At 35.0% G+C, this 20,334-nt stretch overlaps 1 protein-coding gene across 2 annotated transcripts in view; it reads right to left on the bottom strand.

Moving 5' to 3' along the window:
• Positions 1-471: 471 nt before the first annotated feature.
• The window catches only part of LOC116344404 (high mobility group protein DSP1), a 37,015-nt gene continuing 17,152 nt past the window's right edge, over positions 472-20,334 (bottom strand). For both annotated transcript variants that reach the window (XM_031772920.1, XM_031772921.1), the window contains exons 3-6: positions 10,213-10,464; positions 4,119-4,282; positions 3,810-3,984; positions 472-1,914 (exon numbers count right to left, since the gene is read on the bottom strand). In XM_031772920.1, the coding sequence (XP_031628780.1) occupies positions 1,798-1,914; positions 3,810-3,984; positions 4,119-4,282; positions 10,213-10,464 (708 nt within the window). In that variant the 3' untranslated portion in view covers positions 472-1,797. The remainder of the gene's footprint in view (positions 1,915-3,809; positions 3,985-4,118; positions 4,283-10,212; positions 10,465-20,334) is intronic.

Genomic DNA, 20,334 nt, shown 5'->3' on the forward strand with positions numbered 1-20,334 from the left:
GTGTTCCTTAAAAAAATCCAAAAAAAAGAAGATGTTAATTTCCGAAATTAAGTCGGTTAAGATATTTCCATTAGATGAGACAGTGTGAGTTAGGGTGAATCGCAGTGGTGACGAGATTCTTGAGCCGGGTTTGCACGTGAGCGAAAGAAATGGCGCATACACATCAGACTAGAGTGTATATGCTAAATGCCTAAGAATATGGTCACCAGTGCATGCCGAGTGCATTTGAGACAAAAGTCAAGCCAAATGCCAGTCGGCCCAAATGCAGTGGGCTGAATTTAATTTTAATTTAAAAAAAATGGCTACTCTTATAGCAAATTTTTATGTTGAGAAATTCTGGTTGATTCACTTAACTCACACGCGTGTTTTTTTTTTGTTGTAGTATGAATATTGTTTGTTTTATGTGGCTTTTCCTATATTATACATCTCTTACATTATTACAAGAAACTTCATTCTTCTATTTTTTGTTCATTTTCACGTTCTATTTTTAGTTTGTTACTTATTCGTGGTGTGTGTATGTGTGATTTCAATGTTCAATTCTCTTATCGATTCTTCATTATTTTTTTTTTGTTTTTGTTTTAAAGTTAAATGATTTAACAATTATACTTTAGAGTTGCTCACTTCATCGTTTTCATTCCATTCTTATGATTCCTATTTTTTATTTCTTTAATCTTCATTTTATTTATTTCAATTATCTTATTCATCTCTTTTTATCTGATTCGTCTCATGTATATTTTATACTTTTAATTATACATCTTAAAACTTTTTTTGTTGTTGTTTGTATTTATTTCTACAGAAAAAAAGTTTATTTTCAATCAAATAATTATTACTTTATTTTTTGTTTTTTTGTTTTAAATTAGGATCTACGAACAAAATACGCGCAAAAATGTATTTTATGTCGGAGGTAAGAAAAGATGAAAGTGATCTTATCAAAGGCGCGGCCATTTAAAAAAAAGAGAAACAAATGTTTTAACGAGCTCGAATTCACAGCTTTGCAATCGCAATTGCAACATATTCGTTTGAGTTTTGAGTTTTGTTCTTCTTTTTCTTCTTCGTTTCAACGTCATTTAAATGGCGAAGAAAAAAAGGTGTGCCGATTGCATATGGCTGTGTCAAAGCAAATCAAATTTTGACTTTTTCTTTGATTCGAGTTTATTTTGTCAATTGCGATCATTCAATCATCATATTTCCTTTTTACTTTTTGTACAGTAAAATATTTGTATTTCGAAAAGATAATAATAATCAAATCTTATTTTGATTCAATGAGTGAATTCGTCGCCGCTTATCGTTAAAAACACAAACTTTTTTTTAAAAAAAAATCTGTCTGAAGTATAATCATTAAATTTTTACACTAACATAATAATATTTTTATAGAACTTTTTGTGTTTTTATTTTTTATGAAATTTTTTTGTTGTTGATTTTTTTCTTTTCAAACTTTTTGTGTTTTCTCTTCATTCCTTAGTTAAACTTTATAATGTTGTTTTTTTTTTTAACTTCTCTGCCAATGCTGTGTTTGTGTTTAAATCTCTTAAACGATGTATTGTATTTCAATTGTGTGTGTTTCATATTTCTTCCTATTTTTTATTTAATTTAGTTTATTGTTTGTTCAATGATACGAATTTTCTCTACGAAAACGTTGTTTTTTTTTTGTTTTTCATCAAAAAAATTGTTCTTTTTTAATGCGAGTGTGTGTGGGGGGTGTTTGTTTTATGTGAGAGAGATAGAGTTTAAATCTAAGTCGTATTCATAAAGTTTTTGTAGCTGTGTGTGTGTATGTGTGTGTTTTCAATGATTTCTCTAATCGTCTTCTTCATCATCTTCTTCTTCCTTTAACTGATTCGGCACTGCTTGCTGAATGCCAACTGGTTGACCAACCGGGAGCCCCTTACATCTTGCCTTGTACTCTTGCATTTCCTGAAATTATTTAAAAAAATGAAATTCATTAATATTCTATGTCCGGAGTTTGGGTAAACGGTGTTTTGGGGTTCATTTCGTTTATGTTCACCCTTAAAAAATCGAAAAGTCCATCGTCATTTTCGAGGATTAAAATATTTAAAACTATCCATTAAAATTGTTTTGGATCTTAGGCGATAACATTGAATAGAATTTATAATAGGGTAGGGTGTTTTTTTATGGTCAACTTAGTTTGTTGGAGCTGCAAACAATGGCGACAGGTGTTGACTCAAAATATAAATAATAGTCCGAACAAAATTGAAATTAATGAGATGCATTTATGATGATAGACACGCAGAGCGATAAAATTCTGGCATATATATTTTTTATGGCGAAGGGTGTTTTTATGTTTGGTTTCTATGTATATTGTTTCGAAATTGAGGTGAAAGTACGATCAAGCATAAATTCTTTCGATTCAAAAATGAATTGATATTCGGCCAGAGAGAGAGAGAGAGAGGCATTGCATTCAAGAACGATACAATTGCTATGAACGAACATGTGAATGCACTTTTCAACTAATTGCTTTTAAATTGTTGCGAACTCAAATCAATGCAAACAAAATGAAATTGAAATATATGCGAATGCATTTTGTGTGTTGAAGAATTCTTGGTGCTCGGTCGGTCGTTTGCGCTCAAATATGAACCCAGTGATAATGTCATGAACACTGCACAACTGCTGATATTTTATTCGGGATTATGTAGATTTTGTTCGGTCGGTTTGGTTCGTTCGTTCTCTACATAAAATATAATTTCTTCGATTTTCTTTTACCCATGTACATTCAACCAGAAAACTATGGCGTCGAAATGTGTATCCGACAAGAACACATAATTTACGCGTTTAAAGGGTGCTACATTTATCATTCAAGAGTTATTTTCTCTGCAGTTCCTGCGCGCGTTCGCGCAACACGGTTACACCGAACCGGATAGATGTGGTTGTTGTTTTTCGAACGGAAAAAATTGTTGCAAAAATTAAGATATGACCGGTTTAAGTCGAACAGAAGAAGAAGAAAAAAATCCCGAATTATTTTCCTCGTCATTTTGGAATTCCCAAATCAAGTCGAAAAACACCAGCAAAATGCTGGTGCGCTCGCGAAATAATTCGAGCAAGTAGAGAGCAAGTGAGCGAAGAAAAAAATTATGCCAGTTTCACCCTGTGCATGGTAATAATGCCGATTCATTCTACCATGACAAAAACTCTGTGTGCCGCGCTGCTGTTGCTGCTGCTGTCGTACATAATGCGCTCGATTGAAATGGAATGGAGAGTGTTCAGGCAAAAGCGGTACGTGCTGTGTGTATAGTGCTGCTGCTGCTGCCTGCCTGCCACCGCACTATACCCGCCTGCCTGTGTATACATAAGCGGGCTCTAACTGATATTGATCATTTCTTGAGGGGGAAAATAAATTTATGTGCCGCTCTTCTCTCTTTTCGTAGTCAAAATTAAACGAATAAATGTAATTTATTTTACGTTATTTGCTGGCAGAAAATTACGGCCGAGCGACAAGCATCGAATGAAAATATATTAGTTTTATTTTCTCGGTCGACATTTTCTTTATCCGCTCCAATTTTTATTGGGAATATTTTTTTTTCTCCCTCTCGGTCGCTGAATAATGTTTTGGCTGGAATTTTTCTCCCTTTTGCCGTTTGTGTTCAACATCATTTTCAAAATTAGGTTTTTTGTTTTGTAAAAAAAAGTCAACAATTCGATTTTGACTGTAGCATTTGTAAAGTTTTTGCTCTCGCATATTGATTGAAAATACAAACGAACATGTTTTTCAGACGAATAGGTATGCCACGTTGTTTGGAAATCGAAGTAAAATGAAATTTATGGAATTGGTATTTAGTTGAAAATATACTTACTCGCTCATATCGCTTCTTGTCGTTTTCAGCCATAGCCTCGTATTTGGATTTAACGGTCGGCTCAACATCTGACCATTTCTTTCCCAATTCTTTGGCAATGTCACCAACACCATATTCGGGATTCAAGGCCTTAACCTTTGTGCGTTCATCGTTACAGAACCAGAAGAAAGCGGACCTAATCAAACCAAAAAAATAAATTTAAAGGAAAAATCGTTAGATGATGATTCATTGCTTGACCTCATTAAACTTTTTTTCTTTTTCGAATGATAAAAAAATATATAATGAATTAATGAAGTTGGCAATACTTACAGCGATCTTTTTGGAGCATTTGGATCTTTGATCTGCTTTCGCTTTTTACCGCGACCCAAAACAACTCCTTTTGGTGGCACATAATTTTGCATTTCTGAATCGTAACGAGCCTTATCTTTTTCGGCCATCTCGTGGAATCGCTTCTTTTCTTTGTCCAACATTGTCTGTAAAAGAAATAAAAAAAAAGGTCGGTTAATAAAAAGAAAATTGATACACGAAACAAAATTTGTTTAACAAAAAAAGATGTGGTTTTTCTTTCTCCTTCTGAATATTCAAAGAAAGTGCGAACGAATGTGGTCACTTCTAATTGGCGGTTTTGCAACATTAACCCATCAAAAAACATAATGTTTAAATGTTTTGAAATTTTTATCGTAAATTTATTGTCCGGTTTGGCCACTTAATGACGCTTGAGAACATTCTAACATTCTCGAGAAGCGACAGGCGAAAAATGTTGTATGCAAAGTTCATTCGCATTTCACGGAGCAAAAGAGACAAACACAAATCTGGGCTTAATTATATATTATGAAAGGAGTAAACGGAGAGTAGTGCACATCAGCCCAAAACTGCGAACATTGGCAATTTTAATCAAAATTACCAAACTCAACTAACTTGTTGTAGTTTGTTGCACGAACTTTTGCTGCTCAGTGTGTGTTGTTCACGACAAGCGAATTGCATGGTTTTTCCTCTTTCTATCTCTTTCTCTAGTTCATTTTGGTTCCCTTTGTGTATGTGCGTGTGTGTGCACTTTTCGTTGCACCACAACGAAACATTAAATCAGAATATAAAACTTTTAATTACTTCAAAAAATGATTTGATCACATGATTTACGAATGGAACTTCCGAAAAATGGCGTTTCGGGGCGAATAACTCATATGAAAATTGATTACAACAGTTTGTTAACTTCATCATTAATCCAATGGCGAAACGACGGGAAAAAGAGAAGAGAAACGCTCTACCCAAGCACTTTTGAGTGTGATTGTACCGAAAATGGATATAATAAAGAGAAAGAAAGATCCGTGATATTAAATTTCACGGAGCGCCTGGCACAAAAACTCAAGATTTATGGACAAAGTTTAGAACCGAAAATAGCTTCGAAAACTGTCGAAATTGCACGTGGAATATGTGTTTAGATTTTGATAAAACGATCCCGAAGAATTTTCGCACAACTGGCAACAATCGAGCGAGCGAGCGAGAGCGAGAGAAAGAGCAAAAGAAAAATCAATCAACAAAAACATCATTAGTTTGTTTGGAATAATGACTTTGGACGCGCTCACTCCTGTGTTATTTGTTTCGAACAAAAGTTGTTTCGCTAAAATCCTGTTCATTTTACGAAGTTTATCTAATCAGATTACTTTGTCTGTTGCTTCAAAAATTAATCACCTGGACAATGATTCAAGCCAAAAAAAAATGTGAAAAAATGAATTGAAGCCATAGAAGGGACAGAAATAAATAAAAATGCACATCATTCAATGATCTTTGTGAAGGTTAATTTTGTTAGTATTCTTTTTGTTAAATCAAAATCAACTTTCATTTGTGCATATTGCATCAAAATTCTGGCCACGAGAAAAACGCTGACTTGCTGTTTGCTAAAATTGACAGTCGCACGTTTTACGATATGCAAAAATATTATTAAATACGTATGAATAATCATTGTGATTTAGCACGATGTATGAATATGTGTAATGATATTTCACTTCATTATGATTCATGGATAGACAGACGAGAGATTTTATGACTGTCTGCATTCACAAACACACACACACAGAGATAGATACACACTCTCTCGCTGCGCGCACGTTGTCAGTTAATGGAAATGGATTTTTTATTTAGCAGGTCTGTGTGCTTATCTTGTTTATATTACGGGAAGAGCAGCAGCGTGAAAAAAGACATTTGAATACCCGTGAATCGGCATGATTGAGCCGGCTGCATTACAAAAAAACGAGAGAAACTCATCACTCATTCGATATCAATCGCACAAAGGACATTGGATAGACATGATGCAATATGATAAACGAGTGGAATGGCCACTTGAATTTGCGGCTTTTGAGATTGTTTTTTCATTAGTGTTATGAGGTTGTATCACCGATTGTATCGATTTTTATGGTTCGATGCTTGAGATCAATGCGATTCGAACGCGGAATTAAAATTTTTGCACTGCGGCTTTCTGCATAATTGAAACAAGAATCCGCGCACGCACACACACACTCTCTCTTTTCATGTTTCATTCGCGCGCGAAAGAAAAAATCGCTTTGAAAATTTATCGCTGTCATTTTAGACAGTCAATGATAAACGGTATCGGTGCAAAGAGTGAAAAAAGAACCTCAAAATCGATGCGAAATGAATTTGATATTGGTCTCTTTTCGCCATGGAATTCATGTGCGTACGAAATTGTGATGCGAAAAATTTGTTAAATAGCATAATAAAGATGGTAAAATTATCGACATTAAAATTCTTTATGGCTGCTAATGGGAATTTTCGCTAGTTTTTTTTTATATTTCGAATGTAATAAATTCTCATTGGAATGGTAACGACGCAGGCACAAACTGCAGGAAAAAAAGAACAGTAGCACCATTGGGGCCCCCCGAAATGGGATGAGCAAAGTGAAGTGGCTGGTGCTAAAATGCACACAAGGATGGACAGAGACACAGTGCCAACAATAGAAAGAGATGTGTATTTGCAACCCTATTCTCGATTATGGTAACCGGAGTAGAATACAAGCGTCGCGATTTAAAGTGAACGAAACAGAGCAAAAACCGTTCTCATTCCAATTTTACCGAAGCCATACCAAATTCATGCACCATCACCAAAACACATATATTACATCTGTGGAAATGCTTGCTTGCGCACACAAGGAACACTCCAACAATAGCAATAGCACATACTGGTGGTGGTACCGTTGCTGTTATTGTTGTTGTCGTCGACGACGACAACATCGTCGTAATCGTCGTCATTGGTGTTGTTGTTGCTGCTGGTAATGCTGTTGGTTCGTTCGCTTGCTGTGGATGGCAGCTGGGTGTGTAGGCACATCAATATGAAACAGCCACACTCACACACATACATACATATTGTGTGCATAGCAGACGGGTGCGCGTTCTCTTTCTTTCTCTATCTCTATATCACCATGCACCAATACACATATGTATTTTGCTCAAAGAACATTTATTTTATGTAAAAAAACGGCGTCGGCCGTTTTTCGAGGCACATCAAGTATGTGTGTGCGTGTTTGTTCGATTCGATCGTCTTTTTAACCACCGACCGACTCTCACATTCACTCTTTCTTTCCCTCTTTCTCTCTCGCTCTCTCTCTCGCACTATGTATATCGCGCGTATGTGCTGTATGTGTTTTGGCGTTGCTTTTGCACACTCTCGGGGGCTATATACTGAAAATTGTGTTTTCTCGACTCCGTATTTTTCGTACGTGTAGTGTGTGTATTTGGTTGGGCGCATTTCATCAAAAACACATCGACAAGGAGATGGGTGGCACCTATTTCGTTTCATTTTCGCTGAAGGGAATGCTGAATTTGCTTCGCACCGTCAGCGTCATACCATCTATCTACCGATTTGGTATGAGGTGAAAATGTGTATGTACATTTCCATCGAAATTTTCGAAATCACTTGTACTTTTTATTCTTGGTATTCCACTTCACAACAAACACGCTTCAACAATTGTCGGTTTTATTATTAATTTGCTAAACAGTTGAACTCTCAAGCTTAAATCGAATTTCTAATCGAACGAAAGATTAAAAATATTGTTATGCCATATGAAATTTAACGAGAAAACATTTTCAATATAGTTGGAAGAGACAATTCTTTCGAACCGACGAGCCGAAACATTTTTTAAAGTTTTTTAGAATGACAATTTGAATGAAAAAGAGAGCCTTTTTAGCCATTGAGCACAGGAAGTAGTTAATTTTTGGCCATGTCGAGAATGAGTGAACGAGAGAAAGAGAGATAGAGAGAGTTGATGAGGCTTTCAACGTGCAGGAATACTGAAATTCGGCTTCATCAGCAGTTATAGTCACAGCTCAACGCAATTATATTCCATTTTCGTTCTACATAGTAAAACAGAAAGGAAATACATTATGTACTCGAAAAATTTTCGTTTTTCCAAACAATAAATTTTCCTCGTTTCGTTCACTCCAAAATGCGAATCAAATTCGCTCGTTCAGCAACGAACAAAATTGTGTGTATGTGTAGAGCCTTTTATCGATTTTATTTGTACTCAAATGCGAAACACACCATGTTGAAAATGTTCCGTATGTGTGTGTGTTTGTATTGCGATGCCTAAATTGCCGAAGAAAGTTTCATTCGAATGTCGAGTTTTGAAGAGAAATGCGATATTACAACGAACGTAACAGCATTTTAAACAGGGAATGATCTAAATTTTGTCTATCAATTTAATTTTGTGCCTTGTTGAGATAACATTTTTGATTGGTTTCTTTTCTTTTTCAATTTTAATTTATTATATGCCCATTTAGCATAAAATTTCATTCAAACTCATCGTAAAAGGCAATGCCAACCGAAATGCACACAGGAAAAATGTCATATACGAAGCGAAAAGTTTGAAAAATCACCGGAACCTTAATGAATTGAAAAAAAAAAAACATGAGCTCTCTTGCCAAAAATACCAAAATCATGCGATGCGGGAAACTTACAACCGAATCGCGTAGAAACGAAATGAACCAAAAATAAATTTTATTTTCCAATATACGTCGCCCATGTGATGCCACAATGCAATAAATTTTAGAGTTCGTGGCAAACAAAAAAAAATGTAGAAATATCAGAATTGTCGAGAGAAAAAAAACCTCATTTCCACGAGAGAGATAAACTCAGCTCGGTGTGTGTGTTTTTAATATAGAATTGGTTCAGTTTCTTTTTTCGGTTATTTTTGGTGAATTTTTCCAACTTTTGCGTTGAATTATGACGGGCCGACTTTTTGTATTGTACATTCTGGCTATTTTTTGTGTGTGCACGCGTGTATGGGAGAATGTGAGAGGTTGACAACTCGTGTGCCTTAAATTCAGCCAAACGAATCGAAATTGAAGGTTTAGGTTTTAATACACACCGATTAAATGAAATCGCAATACATATATTTGAAAATGTCGCCATTTCCAGTTCATAGACAATGCGCCTTCGTTATTGTCGGCATTCGACGCGGGAAAATAATGATGAAAAAAAAAAGAATTACTAATTTAATGGAATTTCTCAATTTCAGCTGCAGCTATAAATCAATCGAGATTTTAATTGGTTTTAATTGCGATTCAAGTTTGGCGTTGATGATGTTGATGTTCGCGTTTGGCTGCTTTTCAATTTTTATGACTTGGCCATTTTTTATTATAAACTACACATTTTATTGATCAATTTATTTTCAGCATAAATAGAGAAATGAATAAAAAAAAAAGACTTTACGTTATTCCCATTAAAAGGATTGTGTTTTATGAAGAGATAAAAAAATGTGTGTTTCTTTGATGTGAGTAAAAAATGCGGGTGACATTTCCACGTGGTCGCTGTGACAAATTTCAAGCATTTTCTTTTTGTTCGTTGTTCTTTGAACCAGAAAAAAATAAATCAAGTTATATAATAAATTTTCGTGTGTGTGTAGTGTATATATGTTCTTGTGTTGAAAATGAGTCTCGTTTATTTCTGACAAATGCCACTTTTTTCTTTGAATTTATAATGTGGTTAATTTCTCAAATAAAACTGAAATAGCTGAAATAATGGTGCAATTTAAAATTGCTTTATTTCATATGGAATTTTTGTTGTTTGCTTTGTTTCTTCACCTTTTTTTTCATTGTCTCTACATTTTATTTGGCGTGCTAAATGCTCTTAAATTAGCAGTAATTAACCAATTCAGAAAAGAAACAATGAAGTGACGATGAAATTTTCGCTCTGTTTACTGTTACTGCTCGGTTGTGTGTGCAAGTGAATGTTGTCATGCGAAATGGGGGGCACTTTAAACAACATAATGTTTCAGTTGTTAAAAAAATATTACTAACACGTAATTAATTTTTAAAAAAAGCGAACGAAAAAATTTGAAGAAAAATGTATACGAAAAGAATATGGTGTGACTTAGATAATTTAAGTTGACACTTACCTTCCATCTTTCAGCGCATTTCCTTGAGAATTCGGCAAAAACAACTTGTTCTTCCGGATGCTTTTTCTTATGTTCTTCACGACAGGTCTGCACAAAGAATGCATAGGCTGTCATACGACCTCTTGGTTTACCATCGGCATGTTTGCCACGTTTGGCCGGTGTAGGTGTCTGAATCGGCTGCAGATGCTGATTGTTTTGATTATTTTGTTGATGATTTTGTTGGATCTGATGTTGATCTTGTATATGTTGATTCTGTTTATTTTAAAAAAGAAGGAAAAAGAAAATTCGATTAGTTTGGCATAAAAAGCAAAGAAAATGAATTTACATTTTATTGTTCCGAAATATCACAAAATGCCCACAAAATATGTGAAAAGAAATGTCTGTTATATAAAACCCGAATTTGTTATGACCCAGAAAAATTGAGACGCTTATATTCATAGAACCCATCGTAAATATAGTCGTCCTTGATTCTATCTGTTTGCATGCAAAGCATTCAAATCCACTTGATGTTTTCATGGTTCCGTGAATGTTCAATAGAAAAATGGTAACAAAAACCCAATAATAGAAGCGGTTCTGTTGCTATTGCCATTGCCGGTTTTTTTTTGCGTATCGAAATGAAAGTGAGACGAACTGGTGACATATTGAAACGCTCTTCCATGCAAGAGCACAGAGACATACTGTACCCATACACACACACACTCCATCGGTGGCAAAAATTCACTTTGTACTTCATCGTCTATATTCCGAATTGGTTGCCGATCCCTTTCAATATCAAACATTGCACATTTATATAATAAGCCGTAACACATTACGTACACAAACATTTACGAATAACAACAAGCACCAGCAATGGCACTCTCACAAAACTGCAATGGAACAACACACAGAAATGATGCAAGCGAGAAAAAAAAGAGCGCATGGAGTGAGAGAGCATACCGAGAGTGCTCTGTTTGTGTTCGGTAGTTTTTTTCCACAGTCACTTTTCATCGTCATCATATGATCGGAAAGAGTAAATGCCGTACTAATAGTACAATAATAATGATATCTGCCGGCAACAGCAACAAAAAAACACCGCCAACAACAACAACAGCTTCATGAATGAGTACGGCAACAACAATATCAGTGAGTATGGCGCAAAACTTCCAAATACCAAAATCAACATTTGCTACATAGAACACGGAAAGTTCTCTTCGCTTCAAAACAATTGCCATGAATAACATACAGAGAGAAAGCGAGAGTGCGTAGTTTCGAAGAATGAATACGGAAGATGAAAAAAACCATACATATAGAGAGTGAGTGTGAGAGAGAGTGGCACCAAAATAATAATAATACCAACAATATATATAAAGCGAAGCAGAAAACCCGATGATCCTTTGTGTGAGAAAAAGAACAGTTTTGCTTTTGTGCACGCTTTACACAAAGTAAATGTGAAACGGAAAAAACTGAACCTGAAGCCGGCAACCGGCGGCAACAACAACAAACAGCAACTATAACAACTCAATTGCACAAATTTTATACATACAATATGAATGAATACTCTTTTTCTGACAGTAAGTCTGGCGCTTACCATGTACGCTCGTTGTTTTTTTTCTCACTTCATTCAGTGGGTTGTTGTTGTTATTGCCATCGCTTCGCATTGGTTTTGTGTTTATTCAGAATTTGTATAATATAAAACATATTATGTGTATTCAATGCACAATGTGGGAAAAATAAGTGTAACATCGACCGAGCGACCGCCCGACCGAACGAAAGTGTGAGCAAGTGAGATAGGAGGCAAAACATCAACAGCAACAACAGCAACAAAAATGAATCATCAGCAATGCCGGCTACAATAAACTCCAAATACAAAAATGAGAGAGCGTAAAAAAAGCGGTGAACATCGTGTAAACATTGTCAATGTTACATTGAATCATCGACACACAAAAAGGCGAAAAAGCATAAAGAAAAAAAAATATACACACCGAAGTGCCGGGCCAACAAATAAACTTAAGAGTAGAAAAAAGAGAGATACACCGTGATGGAACGTATCGCATATAATATAAAAGTATGGCGAATGCCTTGACTCAATAACTCAACATCATTGCATACATATCTTCTGTGCCATGATATGGTTGTTGTTGCTGTTTGTGCTGCTTTGTGACGATGATGCTTCCGAATGTACACGGAACAAATGGAAATGGTTTGGCTTCAATATGAATAGCAGCAAACAGCACACACAAAAAAAAAGTAAAATGTGGAAAGAACAAATAAAAACCGGCACACAAAACACATTCGCCAGTCAAACGTAACGTGGAACACACAAAGCGAGCGAAAAAGACTCAGACTATCCGAATACACACAATCATCTATATTATTATGGGATGCCTTAGTTGTTGCTTGCTGCTTGCGCTCGTTCCATAAGTACGTTTCATATTATTTTTCATTAGCATGCGATTTGTTATATTCGGTTCAAGTTGGAAGTGTACCCTTGGTATGTTGGTGTATGGTAAAGTGTCTTTATGTGAGGCGAAAAAAAAGCAGCACACACAGAGAGCGAAGAAAACCGAACCGGCTAAAATGCTTTAATGCTTAGCATTGAAAATATATACACATTATATTGAAAAAGAGAGCTCACGGAATGCCATGGATTCATTCATACATTCGTTTAGTTCATTCATTCACTTGTTCAGTTGTATGGTCGCCTTTTGACGATGACGACGACGACGATGATGACTATGTATGGGCGAAAGAACATCTTGTCTGAACAAAGTGTTCAAAAGAATGGATGAGCATTAGATGATATTATTACATAATAATGAAGCATCTGAATTTGATGTCGTCTATATATTTTACGCGCGCACAGCCACTTCCCATAGTGTATAATCGCTGATTTGTTTTTTTTTTCTTTTTTCTTTTTCTGCTTTGATTATATTTGTATTCCGTTTTGCTGCAGAGAATTGTAATGAAAGGAATATAAAAAAAAGTGAACAGCATACGCAGCAAAACCAAGAGACTAGACGTCTTATAATCAAGCCATACGATATAGAGACTACGACAACATTGGCAAATGAGAATCAACTCACTTTTATATGCTACTCTTTTTTTTGCTGCTCCATTCACAGACAAAATCATAAATAGACTTGTGCCATTATGAGAAGAGTGCGGATTGTTACAGTTGAGATCTCTCTTTACCGGTGTTAAGTGTATAAAAGAAAAGTGAAGCCGTACAAGAGTTATAAATAGGGCTTATTTACCGTAAATCAATGGAATTCACATACAACTTTTATTCATTTACAATTATTGTTTGTACGTTTACAGCAATATGGTCTAGATATGAATTGCGTGAAACGTTTAAGAAACGTGTTGATTTATCAAAATAAAGTGGAAAAAAATCGCCTTCCAAGGAAATGTCTTGATCATCAAACTCGCCCATGGCTCGCGTAATAGGGTTAGTAATTCTCTCAATTGTAGAACAGTTTCGTGAGAAAAAAAAAACGCTTTCGCTGTAAAAACATCGGTTTGAGCTGAAATCGATTGTTTGTACAGGAAAATTCAAGTGAAAACCCGGTAAAAAGCCAAGAGAGTGAGAAGGACAAAGGACAAAGAAAAGAAGGAAAAAACCCAACGGTACCGAGTCTACTTTTCTCGTAAAACCGTCATCATCCGAATGTATTTAAGCGTTTCACTTTTTTCCTCATTTAATAAAAGAGAAGTCTTTGTGTAATAACAATTGTTGTTGCTTTTTTCCCTTCGTCTCGGCGCTTGCCGTCACAATTTTTTTTTTCGTATACTTTTTCTGACTGTATATATACCGACGTTTTTTTTAAATATTTGTGTGCCGGTGCTTTCATGCAATTTTTTCTATGTGTTTACAAATTCTTTTCTAGCATAAATTTTATGAATACACAGTAGCTTTACAACTGTTGGAGTTGTTATTTTGGTTTTACTGGCGTTTCTTTGTAACTCATGTGCTCGATGGGTATGTTGTCGCTTGTGTGCGCACGCTTTTCTTTCTATCTCAAGCAAGAGCGATTGAGAGTGAGAGAGAGCATACCTCTTTGCCGGCACTTTTTTTTCCAAATGGATTTTTGCCGTTTGTGTTGTTATTCTGTTAATTATATAGCACCGAAAGTCGTTGGCTATGCATGTTTTGATTTTGTATATCAATTCGAACGAAGAAATAAAAAACAGCATTATATATTCATTTTATTTATATAGATATGGTCACATCATGCCGGATTCGTTTTTCGTATTTGTGTGTTGAGCTTACACTTTTATTATGTTTTTATATTTATATCGTTTTTTTGGCGTGTTTGGGGCACCGGGAAAAAAAACACACGAAGAAAAACGAAAATTCAATGTCGTTGTAAAAATGGTACGTTGTGTGGCAGTCGATTCTTTTTTTTTGCTCGTGTCTTTTTATTTTGTTGACGTTTGAATGAGAAAAGAACACGTTGCATGATCAGATGATTTTTGTATATAATTCTGTTCACTTCTTTCGATTTCATTCAAGTGGGAAAATTGCATGACACTTTTTTTCTCCATTTGGCTTTTGTGTGTGTGTGTTTTATATTTATTTAAAAGAAATCCACAGGTGCTATTGCAATGTTGCTGTGCCGATCGATCTGTTCACTGATCCAAATGAAGCAAAAGCGGACAAACACAAAGAAAGATAACGAGACGTCAATCAATATGTTGAATTGGCGTCGCCATTATTGGCGACATTGATTTCACTGACCAATGCACTCGTTTATTTCTCTCTTGTTGTCTTCGATGTGTTTAACATTGTTGACAGAAACAGAAGAAGAAAATCAGCGACGTAATTTTATCGATTGAACAGCCTTGATTAAAATGTCAGCACATATACACGTACAGGAACCGACAGAGAGATGATGACAAAAGACGAAATGTTGCGTGAACCAATTCGGAATTGGATGACAAAAGTCAAAACAAATGGAACCGAGAAAAGTCAGAAACAGTGGCACATGGAAAATATGAATCAAAACTTCATAAGTTCAAAATATATAATGAACGCAAAAAAAGAAAGAAATAAAGATAACAAATCAATTCTAAATAATAATGACCCATGGATTCTTTGGTTTGTGACAAAAAAGGCGTCCATTTTGTGTACTGTGTTCGTGTGTGTCACACGTCGTTACGCTCTCTGGCAAATGACACATCCAGATTGTTACAAAAGCCATAATCAAAAGTAATTTTCATTTGCTGTGCAGATATGAGACAGAGCCAAGACGACGGTGTGCCATATCGGTACAACAAAGTTGCACACAATGACTACACACCCGAGGGAATTTCGCTTGAATTCATACCGTCGATTGTGTACTATTTTTTCTCTCCGTCCAAAATTGCTAATTGCTTGTTTTTTGAAACGTCCGATGAATCATCGAACAGTGAAAGAAAGAGAACAAAGCATTATTTTATCTCGAACTTATTATTGTTCATTCCACTTATTATTGTTGTTGTTTTTTTTTTGCCTGCCAAGAGCCATTTCGGGCCTTCTGACTGATTATAAAGACGACGTCACATCGTTTTATATATCTGCTAATTTCAGACAGACAAACAACACACATAGAAAATGACGGAATTCGAAAAATTTATCGCCATCAGCACTATTATCTTATTCGTTTGCAAATTAATGGGGGTTTTGTGTGCAATCATTATTCGATGATAATTATTCATGCAACTTGTTTTATTTTTCTTCGAAAAATATATGCACCATTTCTTTTTGTTTCACACAGACATAAAAAAAACTATGCATTACGTCATAGAAAAATAATCAATAAATAAGATTGAATTACGAATGGAAATTAAATGCACATCGTTCGATAAAGACATTTAAATTTCATGCATATCATTCGAATTGATCAATTGGATTCCCAAATCGTGAAAATTAAATCTCTCTTTAAATCACTCTTTTGGTGCGTCGATGAACAGAAATAAACGTAAATATATCAAAGGTCGAATTTTGCATTTTGACGTGTTACATTTTAACAGACATTTATCTTTATGCCCCGCTATATTCGCTTCGTCGTGGTGAAAAATAACAAAAACATCAACTTTATTTCTTTTCCGAGATATAATTTATCGTGAATATATCGTGCAAACGAAGAATTGCAAAAAGGAAAGTGAGCGAACGTCTTAACCAAACGAACGAACGAAAAAAAACGTGCACAACAGAGCTGACATAACAATTGCGGTAATTGCATTACATATTTCATTTAAATTCAGTAAAAGTGTTTGATTTACAGTTTGGTTTGTTTTTATGTAAGTTTCTTTTTTTCATTTTCTCTCTCTCTCTCTCTCTATCTGATTTACTTTTCCAACTTATTAAATAACAATGCATTAATTCAATGCTGTTATTGTGATGATGATGATGTTGACGGTAATGAGTTGGGGTTTGGTATGTAGGAGTGAATAATGTAAAATCTGAAAAAAATGCTCCAAAGCGCAAAAAAAGAAGAAGAAGAAGAAAGAAAGAAAAGACTTTGTTGCATCGTCGATTAAAATTCACATTGATTTTGTTTCCATATAAAATAAAGTTCATTATATTCTTGGCCTATTTTCGGTTGGTCGTTGGCGTTTCGCCGGAGTTAAAATTTATTTGAATCATTCAGACAGATAGACGTTGTTTTTCATCTTTTAGAATTCGTTTAGTCCATTGCATATATCGTGTGATATATAGAGCCAGTTAGGCGGTTAGTGGAAAATCAACCGATAAAAACCGAAATGATCGAAAGAGAGAAAAATGTTGTGATGCGACGAATGCCAAGTTGGAATCTACTGATTTCAACCACTGATTTCTCGGCGCATTCAGAGAATGCTAAAGAGAACAGCCGTACATAAAATCGAAGGAATGAGAAGGAGAAATATTGAAAAAGAAGAAAATCCACAAGCACAAAACTCGTTACGAAACATGAAACACAGAAAATGTTCGTTGTTCCGTTTTATTGGATCGAATAGCGTGTGTACCATAAATTTTCAAACTGTAATTAATTCAGAATGTTTGTTTCTGTTTAGATGCATGATGGAGCCCGTTCCGCCATCGCCAATCGAATATGTATGTGCACGTACATGAAGAAGGAGTGAAAAAAAAACACACAACAATTTCTCTAAATCTTTTTTTTCTGCGCTGCAAAACGTGCATTTTGAATTCTTTCACTTGGTCTTTGCACTTCTTTCGCAGCGGAGAGGATTCGAAATGCGAGAATGTTTTAGGTTTGGTCATAATAACGGCGATTGCAAACACATACGAATACAATTACATCTCTCTTTTTATTTTTCTCTCATATCACACAATCTATGCGACCGATGATGAAAAGAATATTTTGCAAGACTGTGTCTTGAGTTGCGTTTTTAAATGTCGTTCACATTCTCTTTTAAACGTTTATCATTCTGTCTATTTTGTCAGTGTTTCCTTCGCTTCCTCATTGCAACTCTTTTCTTTTTTTTCTCGTTCTCTCACGGATTAAGTGGCCCAATTTTTGTTTAATGGTTAAAATTCGAGGCAAGCGTGCAACACACACATCGCACCGCAAAATGAGAGACAAAAACGCGATTGCAAAAGAGGTCATGGCCTAATTGCAACGCGAATATAATCAGAAAGTATTCAATCAATGTTTACTTTTAAGCCGTTTATCTTTTGATCTTAAGAAGTTCAAGGCATTAAATGTGTCACTTAGCGACACGCTCACACAAATTCACAACGAACATTTCGCACATTCGTTTATAAAAACTAAAGTGATTTTTTTCTCTTCTCGCTGCTTTTGATTTTCGATTCGTATCACATCGTTATGTCTCGTTTCAATTTCAAAAATGCATTTGAATGGTTCGCCTCGGTCTCTTTTTTTTATTGGATACACCAGATGAATATAGTGTATCACATTTCGATCAATTTCTCTATGGCCTACAATCAATCATTTTGAACAACATTCGTACGATGGTTGTGTGCTGTTATTTCTTTCTTTTTTTTTTAATTAAATCCAAATTAAGATAGCGAATTGTACAACTTTCTAGTCGGTTGTATACACCTCTTGTTTTTTGTGTTTTTTTTTTCACTTTAATTAATTGTAAAATAAAACTGGTCTCGGTGTTGATGGATTTTCAAATCATCTGAAGCGGAATACGAGCGACAAATAATATCTGTATTTCGAATCGAAAGTGTTGGAAAATAAAAGTTTGCATCGATTTGTGTATTTGGTGAACTTTTTAAAATGCCAAAATCGTTAAGTTTTTGGAAATCGAAAATTCGATCTTATTTCAAAGCACTCCGACTTTAGCCAACTAATTTTTGAAGTAGTTCGCCAAGAAGAAATAAGAAATAAGTTCATTCCATAGAATTACTTTGGCGTGTGTCAATCAAAAGCGAATGCCATAATTTTATTGGGTTTGATGCGGATTAATCTTGATATGTCGACCTCAATGCTTTTTTATATTAATTTTTTTTGTTTCTGTCGAAGAAATCAAATAAATGTCATCTAAAATGGTTATTTCGACTTATGATGAACGTGTGTTTGTATTATCTCATTTAGATTAAACAAAATTTCAATTTTGTTTCCCTTTTCTTCTTCTTCTTCTTCTTCTTGATAGGACGTTCAGTAAATGTTTCAAATATTTATTTATTTTTTAAAAATGAACTGCATATGTATGGTAAAAAAAATTGAAGTAGGTCTTATCCGTTGAGTGTGCGCTCGCCCGATACGAAGTAAAAACGATGAAAATGTGGAAGAAACGACAAATACTCGCAAACGAACACAGAAAAAAATGTGAATGCCCCCAAAGTACATTTAAATTGTTGTTGATTTTTTTTTGTGTGTTCGTTGTTTGTGTGTCCGGGTGTACGCGTACATACGCTTCACATGCTATCTCACATTGCTCGGAAAGTGACCGAAAAGCAACGTACGATAATCGAGCTTCGGCAACGAAAAAAAAAAATTAATTGAGTAAGAAAAAAAAAACGCGCACACACACAACGAGAAAAAAAAAAGAAGTCATGAAGTAAACGAAACAGCTTGAAAAAGGAGAAAGAAACGACACACCAAGCATCGAAAAAAAGGCCTAATGAACGATCGGACCGGTTTTTTCATTTCTTTACTCGTTTTTTTTATAATATTCGTTTTACCGCGCGTTTTTATTGCTTCAGTGCTCTTATAGAAATTCTTCGAAACATTTTTTTTCTTCGTTCGCTTCTTTCTTGAAGCTGTTGGACGAAAACAACTTTCGGCTGGATTTTGAATGTGAACAGAAAAAAAAACCATTTGAATATGCTGCCGTGGACAATGCCGCTACAGCCGCTGCTCTGCGATTTTCTAACATTCCAAACGAAGAAGAAAAAGTAGAAAAGATTTGATGTTTCGAATTTCATGTTGTCTGATTGACCATGTGTTCACATGAGTTTTGATTATCATTACAACATTTCATTCTCGTCGTAAACATGTTCTGTCGATTAAATTGAAATGGTCACGCGCGATTTCTACACAGAGCAAAAAGATTTGTTCAAATGTAACGTTGGTGAGAATGGGCGCCGTTATCGAATTGAATGGCGTTTATCAATCTTTCAAGTTTGAAATTTTAGAACGCATTATTGGATGTAATCAATTGTCGTGTGTATCACAAATACAACGCACCATTTTTACATTTCATTCAATAAAATGATGGTAAATACTCGTGCGTCTTTATTCCATGTCACTTTGCATTATCATGGTGAACTCTATTTCTAAATAGCGTCGTTTCCGACCTTTTATTGTGAAAGGGATTAAATTAATCGGCCATACAATTTTATGATTTTCAGTGTTTTTATTAGTTTGCAGTGAATGATAGAGCGAGTTTAAAGTGAATGATGTTCCGTCGAAAACTTTAAGGAAATAATCAGACACATGCCGTAAATGTTATCTGTTGTAAAGTTTTCGGCGAAACAGTAAGCATGACCGATATTTTAGCGCAATCGTTTGTCGCACTTATTTCATATCAAATTTACAACGCCGAAAATAGCGTTTGAAGTTCAAGGCTTCCGTGTTCGATAAGAGCGACAATTGATATTTGAGCACATCATATTTTTCTTTTCTCATGAAAAGAGTTTACTTTCGTTACTATCGACCGCGTCAATTGACTCATTTGTCCAATAAAATC

Source organism: Contarinia nasturtii, unplaced genomic scaffold (assembly GCF_009176525.2).
Source record: "Contarinia nasturtii isolate CC-2019 unplaced genomic scaffold, AAFC_CNas_1.1 Cnas_scaffold_1037, whole genome shotgun sequence".
In the NCBI taxonomy this organism is placed as follows: domain Eukaryota; kingdom Metazoa; phylum Arthropoda; class Insecta; order Diptera; family Cecidomyiidae; genus Contarinia; species Contarinia nasturtii.